At 40.8% G+C, this 8,237-nt stretch overlaps 1 protein-coding gene across 1 annotated transcript; it reads right to left on the bottom strand.

Moving 5' to 3' along the window:
• Positions 1–234: 234 nt before the first annotated feature.
• Positions 235–5,428, bottom strand: LOC308096931 (DNA fragmentation factor subunit beta-like). Its single transcript, XM_080444455.1, has 7 exons — positions 5,272–5,428; positions 4,680–4,806; positions 3,840–4,031; positions 2,105–2,184; positions 1,841–2,014; positions 764–864; positions 235–578 (listed from the first exon to the last, which is right to left on the bottom strand). The coding sequence occupies exons 1-7, from the start codon at positions 5,407–5,409 to the stop codon at positions 287–289; spliced, it is 1,104 nt and encodes a 367-aa protein (XP_080300581.1). The 5' UTR covers positions 5,410–5,428; the 3' UTR covers positions 235–286.
• Between the last annotated feature and the right edge of the window lie 2,809 nt (positions 5,429–8,237).

Genomic DNA, 8,237 nt, shown 5'->3' with positions numbered 1-8,237 from the left:
CTTTTTCAGTTATAAGTTAAACAAGGAGTGGATGGAGCTTAGCCTGGCTCCACCCCCTGAATCCTTTGCCTAGCATTCAGGGTCTGGTGACGCTTTCGAAGGCGGGTGTTTCTCGGTTGAAAATCTGTACGACGAATCGGGATCGGGACAATCCAGTATGAACCAATCGCGTTGGTTCATAGTGGAGTCCCACTTTGGCCACGCCCCCATCTCAGAACTCCGCTGCATTGAGAGGGCTTTCAGACTGAATAATGGAGTGAAACGAAATGAAAATTCAGGCTGAGTGTCAGGCTAGATGGAGCTGCAAATCTTCAGATAATGATATCTTGGGTTCAGGAAGATTTTTTTTTTTTTTTCTTTTTTTTTTTTTCTTATCTGTATCTATGGCCCGTTTGTAGATCTTACTCTTCTCACAGTGTAGGTTGTGCTGTTCCTTCTTATGGCACACAATGTGAACAAGCTTCAGGTTTACTCTGGTGAACAGCAGACTGTAGAAATACTCCAGGTTGATGTCACTGCACTTGTGGCCACAGAGAGCGTCCAGCAGATCAGGGATGATTGCCCGTTTCTTCTCAATCCTGGAAACACATGTATACATAGATATATATATGTATCAATATTTGTAATGGGGGGGTGGGGTGGTGGGGGGGTTAGAGAAGATAATGTCCAACAATAATGGAGACTTGTGTCTCAAGTTCCTGAATAAAATGTTTTAATACATTAAGCACAACCAATGTAATAACCCTGATAACCTAACACCTACATGTGATCCAGATTCCATGTGCTGAAGACCACCCTGTTCTCGTGGTTGCGATAGGGGTTGATTGAGTGGTATAACATGCATGCGTCCTGGTCGAACGGTCCCTGAGGTTTGTGAGAGGTACAGTCAGTACTTTGATCTTGACTTTTGATCACCACACCACAGACATCCATAAATGCTGCCAACCATGACACTTTGCCATTTGAAAAACCTAGGGCTGCATCAGTCAAACCATCTCCTGCTCTTTCTGTTCTGTAGCACTATTAAACCCATCCTCCTGTACTGCACCACCTGTTAATTCACCATGCTCGCCCTCAGCAGTAGAAAAGAGCCCCTGAAAATCACTAAATCTTCTAAAATAAAACACTGCACTCCTAACCTGCCAGCCCTCACTGCCACCACTTACAGAGCACTGACCACAACACATGACCCCTGCCACCCCTCAACCCATGCTTCACCCTCTGGCTGCAAATATAGATAACTATGTCAGCAATCATATTAACCACTTGAAGTCTAGCATCCCTATTCTGGGTCAAACATTTGTCAAACATAGCAGATATACAAGCTCACAACGCTTGTGAGCTTGTAGATCTGCTATTTTCGGCAAATACATTTAGTGTAGAGGGAAAACAGGAGAGGGTCTAGTATAGAGTCCCAGTGGGCTCCGTTCAACTAAGTATAAGTGGTTTAATAGCCTGGGCTCAGGTCAGTTACAGTGTGTAACTGACCTTGTGTTGTGATGTTCTAGTTTGTTTATACCCTGGTTTGAGTCTTACTTGTGACGAGTGTTTGATTGTGTACAGACCGTGAAGTGAAAGAAAATGTCCTCTATAGAGCACAATAAAGACTGAATCTGAATCTACTTTGATAATCTGAAGTGTATTCCAATATTAACGCCTCCTAGAGATGTTGGGAGGCCTAATGCATTAAAGCGTGTGATAGTGAATTGGTGAACTTTCTAATCGAAAGGACAGTCTCTTACTTGGTTCCCCCTTCAATCTGCAAGTCATTCCCTCAAGAGATTTATTATCCATCAAACTTCTATATCTGCCTCTCGGTCAGACTATAATAATCTGTCACCTGGCATGTGAACCAGCCATCCTGAGAGCAGAAGCGGTTTGGTTCCTCTTCAGTCCTGTCGAAGTAGCAGCCGTTGTACTTGTCTTTTTTTAGCTTGTCCGTCAGCAACTCTGCCGCTGCCTGGAACTCTTCCCTGAGTTCCTTTTTCTTTATGGTTTTCGCCACGTCAGCCATCTAAGTAGACATGCAAAACTGGTAAAATAACATTTTAATACAATTACTGATATATGTAGAGGACCGTTACACTAGAAACGTTGCTGTTACCTCTCTCAGGTAGCCTCGCATCCTGCTCTCGCAGTTGTACTTCATATAAGCAGACTTGGTCTTGAATCGAACATTGACACCTGAGACGAAACCTCAGTCAGGGGTAAAGTCACACACAGATGGATAAAGGGATGTTCCCTGTATTTTAAAGCATCCCCACGGGATGGCCTACCTTTTTTTTTTTTGTACTCTTTATTTTCACAAGTTTTATCAGACAGTACATAAAATCAAATAGTACAAAAAAGCAACAGAAAAACTAGCAGTAAAAAATAAAATAAAAACATACAAAAAAAACAAGAACAAATAAAAAGAGGTCATGGGGACATTTGGTACCAGTAAAGGCAGGTACAGACTGCAGGACCTTTAAGTGGTCGGGGGGTCATCTGATCGTTAAGCATTACACACTGCAGGAGTTTATTTCTTGAAATCGTCTGTCATAATATCGTTGTGGTCTTCACAACAGGATTGATCCCCGACAAGGGCTGACACACTGTAGGATAGTTCACTAGGATGCTATCTCCAGAGTCAGACCCAATTAATACATTTGAGTTTATTCCAATTCATTTTAATCGACGTATCCCGTGATATGCCTCTCTCCCTCTCCCTCTCCCCCCTCTCTCGCTCTTTCTCTCTCTCTCTCTCTCTCTCGCACGTCAAGTGCGCAGAAGCGGTCAGTGACAGCGTTGCCATGTCCGCTTATTATAAGCGACTTTGGGCTTGTTTTTCTGTAGAGTTGCTTGTAAATATTGGTTGTTGCGGGGGGCATTTTTTGGGCTTATTTGTGTAGTTGCTTATTTGGCCTTGTTTCCTAATGTTGTTTAAACAACACATAATATGTATTTGTCCGCAGACCCCCCTTCTGTAAATATGTTGTGCCATCATAGACCCCCATACAAGATTTGTGTGGATTTGGAAAATATTCCACAATTTTCTCAAGATTTTTCTTTGAAAATAGCTGCGACGCGTTGTGAGCTTGTAGATCGGCTATTTTCAAATATCCAATGTATTTGTAAATAGGTTTAAAGTGCTCAAGTGGCCTTTTCTTGGGCTTGTTTTCATAGACCTGGTTGCTTATTTCTCTCGCAACATCTGGCAACGCTGTTCAGAAACAGCGTGCACATGCTGCACACACACACACACACACACACACACAAGACTCGCTTTCGCTCTCACTCTCTGTCTGTCTCTCTCTCTCTCTCTCTCTGTACAATTCCTCTAAAATAAACAGCCCACCAGGCTCGCTCACTCTCTCATTTTGTTTTATAATGTTAACTTAATACAGGACTGGACGGTAATATTGCGGTAGGGACTGTTTGTTGTGGTCAGATCCAGCGACGCTCCCCTGGCCACGGTGGCTGTAATGTGCTCTCATTGGCTGTAGCGTGGATCTCCTCGCAGACCCTTTCATAATGTATGATACTGTCCGATCTCCTGTCTGCGACAGAGCTGAATATCTAACATGGTAGTTATCTGAAAACGGTCGGAAAGCCGTCGCAGAGCGGATAATCGCGGCCACATCGTCTCGCGGAACCTTTCACACAGAGCGAGCATTAGCTCGCCGATTAAAGGCCGATCTGTGTCAGATCGGGAGGTTTTGTCGGCGAGCGCCAAAAAATGTCGGCGACAGCAATATCGGACCCAATCTCCTGCAGTGTGTACGGGCCCTAATAAGACTGAAACATGTTAACAGGATTTTAAGACCAAATAAGTACAATATACCATAGGGATGGCCTACCTTTGAACCAGCCTTCATCATCCTCTCTTTTTTCCAGATCAGAGTTGTCCTGCAGATCAGGGTTGAAGTGACGGAAAAATTTACCCAGGAGTCTACGCCTTTTCGGCTTATCAGTGAGAAGTTTCCTGGCTTCCTGGATGAGATGGTCAGCGTATCCCTCTGTCAGCAAATGTCTTAGATCACTGCTGAAAACTGAAGCACAATGTAAAGTCACGTTGCAGAATGTGTAGTTAAATGGTAATTAACAAATGATGTCTCATACGTTGACACACTGACTTTATATGAACAGAGGGGTGAAGACTTATTAATTAACAAATAATGCAATAATAGACAAAAGTCTGATGAATTTGGCTGAAAACATAACTTGTGTGAGGTAATGACATTTACTGATAATGTAATAGGCCTACCTCATTACATTATTGGGAATGTATAGATACCCCCCCCCCCCTAAATAATGCTGTAATAGTTTTGACTGATTATATTGTGTATTTTCAGTCCAGTTCTATATTTTTGGTTTTAAGAATATCATTATAATAAGATATCAAACTCTGGACTGAAAATGAGCTTAGCAAAAAATGACAAACTAAGAATGTACTAATTCCCCAAAATGTAAAAGGCATTACATTTGCAATATCAGACAGTCAGGACATTTTATTAGATTATTTGGAATGTTATTACAGGCTTTTATTATACTTTAAGTGTAATAAAAGCAAGCTGTACAAGTGCATTACATTTTCTGTGTTAATAATTGTAATAACATGTAATACCTACAAACAATGTAGTTATTACAGGAAACAGCTGCAAAAACAATCCATCATGTGTAATAGTGAAGTTACTTACTTCCACTCCATGTCTGGGCATCAGAGAGAAGCACAAGTTCTACATGATCTGGAAGAACATGGAAATATTCCTCTGTCACCTCAGTGCCGTCTTCATGCAAGCAGACACGATATGATCCACGGGGTACCTGGAAACACATAACAGAACCAGTGGTTCAAAGTAACTAATACATTTACTCAAGTACTGTACTTAAGTACAATTTTGAGGTATTTTTTTATGTTACTGGACTATTTCAAAATGTCAATACTTTTACTTCTACTCCACTACATCTCAGAGACAAACATTACTTTTACTTTTGTAATTTAAGTATTTTTTAATACCAATACTTTTGTACTTTAATTATACAAGTACATTTTGATTACCGAATTTTACTTGTAACAGAGTGTTTCTACAGTGCAGTATTGATACTTTTACTTAAGTAAAACATTTGAGTACTTCCACCAATGAACAGAACAGCGATGCTTAATTTAGGAGATCAAAAATAGCAGATGTACAGTCAAGCTCACAACGCGTCTCATCATTACGATGTGTTGTCATGAGCTTTAATAGAGATCACTATTTTCGTGCTAAAGAAAACTCGGGCTTAACTTACTTGCAATAGCTTGCAGGATTTTTCAAGCAACTCCATCAGGTTTTTTGCTGCAATGCCATATTTTCTGAATTCGTAGCGATTCCGGATTTTAACGGGTTTACAGCTCTCTCTTCCCAAACAACCAAACATTGGAAACATTGTTCCCTGACTGCTTCGACTTCCGCGGTACATACAAGGAAATTAGAAAAGAAGGAAGGGACGGCCTAGGGGACGGGCCGACGCCATTGCTTGCATGGGAGCCAAAACTGGAACAGGAAGTTTGGTGAAATACTATGAAGTCTATCAGCCAGCTGGACCAGCTTGTGAACAAACACTATTTCTGAACGATTGTGTCCTTTGTCAGGTAATCGGTTCAGGAATATAAAAGAAGACATATCACAGGTTTTTATCCAATCAATTCGGATTTTTTTTTAGCACACTGTACAATTTTATTGAGGCATCTAAACAGCGGCATGTATCGTCCATAGACTGCATAAAATCGTCTCTGGCAGTGTTGCCAGATTGTGTGAGAGAAATAAGCAACCAGGTCTAGGAAAACAAGCCCAAAATAAGCAGAACGTTTTCCCAAACTGATGGGGAGCTGGAGGGACCCCCTACCCTACCTCGACTCCCTGACCTACTACCCTCTAGGGGTTACACAGATAATTCGACCCGGTCGATTTGGGTCGAGCTGACTCAAATTCGCGGCTGGGCGAATTGTCCTGGGTCGAATTCTATGGAATCGGATCACTGCCAATACTCCTAACTTCAAATAAAGGTTTCAGAACCTTGAAAACCTTTTTTGCAAGACTGAAAACTCGTTTCGAATCTCTGAAAAAATATTTGAATCTCTGAAAAAAGTGTTGAATCTCTGAAAAAAGTGTTGATAGGCCGGAAAAAAATTCAAATCTCTGAAAACATATTTTACAGTGTTTCGCCAACACATTTTCAGAGTTTCAAATTTGTCACAAACACACTTTCAGAATATGCATTTTGGCACTGTTCTACCTGGGTATTATTTTGTTTTCCATGTTTGAAACCTTGTAAACTCCTGACTTAAAATAAAGGGTTCAAAAGGTTTGAAAGGTTTGAAAACTCGTTTTGAATCTTTGAAAAAAGTGTTGATAGGCTGAAAGTGTTTCTCAAATCTCTGTAAACACATTTTACAGTGTTTCGTCAACACATTTTCAGAGTTTCAAATTGGTCACAAACACACTTTCAGAATATGCATTTTGGCACTGTTCTCCTTGGGTATTATTTTTGTTTTCCATGTTTGAAACCTTGTAAATGGGGATCGTTTTTGAAAGACTGGGAAAAAAATTCAATGGTTAAACTTTATTTTGAAACTGTGATTCAGCGTCACACACACAGCAGCACACTCTCCTCAAATCTCTGAACGCACGCAGCAGCAGCAGAGGCAAAGCCTCAGAGGCATGCAGGTGCTGAAACTCTGAAACATTCTACTCGAAACCTCGCAGGGAGGCGGGGGGGAGCGGAGGCGGGACCAGAGGCGGGGCCGTTTGACGTCCATTCCAATCACATTTTGTATTTACTAGGCTGGGTGGGACCAACAGCGGTCGGCCAATGACTGACGCTCATAGGGGATTGTCAGACTGCTCAGCCAATGAAAACCCACAAGATAGCCTACACGTCGCTATTCAAGGATTATTATAATAATAATAATATTATCATTATTCATTGCGCACTGGTCCAATACAATACAAACCAATGCGCTGTTGCGCATATCTAAACACACCCACAGCCTGGCACACAACATTCTATCTTCTAATTCTCCAGGAATGTCTGTGATTATAATTGTCCTATTATCAGCAGATGTGAGAGTGTCAATCAATTCCTTGTGTCAATTGCGTTTACATAAGATGATAGTCTATTCAAAGAAGACAATTTGTGCCACGCAATGCCATTCGCTCCAAATGACACACTTCAGTTTTATTCATGGTGGTTACACAGGAAATAATGAACTGATTACAATAATATAAAATTCTCTCAAATCAGTAACAGGTAGGTGATACATATGCCCATCAAATATGGTTTTATTGAAAGGCAATCCAGGTACCAACATTCGGGGAATATCTGACGGCTTGGAGCGCCTCAGTGCGGCTGCAGAGTTCATCTTGGAATTTGTCATTACAATTTTACTGTAATCCACATTCCTAAACCCCCCCACTCCTACACCCCCCCCCCCCCCCCCCCCCAAAGGAACCCCCCCGAACCCCCCCTGGCCCAAGGGGTCACTCATAATAATTGTATATCACATATTTTGCGCATTCAGACAGAACAGTTGAGATTTCATTTGGCCAGATCTCTGGCAATTGTACTTGAATTCTTATAATTTTAATGTTTATATGGTCTGTCAAGTTTATATTTTCATTTGGTATCAGTCATGAATTTATTAGAATGTATTAGAATTTATTTTCTCTATTGATATCAAGCCGGATTTTCCACGTGCGTAACTACGCACGCAAGTGCATGCTGTAACATAATAATACACAACGTGTACTGTACATATATATAGCCCACTGTAGGCTAACATTTTTTGGGGTTTTAGCTATGGACCCCCAAGCTCCAAGCTCCACCTAATGGAGCGGTTTCAGAAAAGAAAAATGAAAAAAATTAAACCGAAAAAAAGGCGTGTCTGTCTGTCTGTCTGTCTGTCTGTCTATAAATCTATAAATATCTATCTATCTATCTATCTATCTATCAAACTATCTATCTCCAGCAATGTACCGCTCAGCAACATGTTGTTCAACAAATAGCAGATCTACAAGCTCACAACAACTGTTATTGTGAGCTTATCTGCTATTTTCAAATAGCGTATGTATAAAATATGTCTGAATTGGTTAGTGATTCATAATATAATCATTTATATCTGCGAAGTGTAGGATTATTATAATTATAATTATTATATTACAATTAAAGTAAGCGCATCGGTTAGTGTGTCTGTCTGTCTGTCTGTCTGTCTGTCT

Source organism: Gymnoscopelus braueri (genome assembly GCF_963280865.1).
Source record: "Gymnoscopelus braueri genome assembly, chromosome: 12".
Lineage (NCBI taxonomy): Eukaryota > Metazoa > Chordata > Actinopteri > Myctophiformes > Myctophidae > Gymnoscopelus > Gymnoscopelus braueri.
Note: the sequence above shows the minus strand (reverse complement) of the source record. Positions and strands in the feature narration are given on the sequence as shown.

Coding starts and splice junctions, on each gene's coding strand:
- LOC308096931 (XM_080444455.1), bottom strand. CDS start 5,409: ATGTTTCCAATGTTTGGTTGTTTGGGAAGAGAGAGCTGTAAACCCGTT. Junction 4,032..4,679: donor TGCCCAGACATGGAGTGGAA/GTAAGTAACTTC, acceptor ATTGTGCTTCAG/TTTTCAGCAGTGATCTAAGA. Junction 2,015..2,104: donor TGCGAGGCTACCTGAGAGAG/GTAACAGCAACG, acceptor ATGTCTACTTAG/ATGGCTGACGTGGCGAAAAC.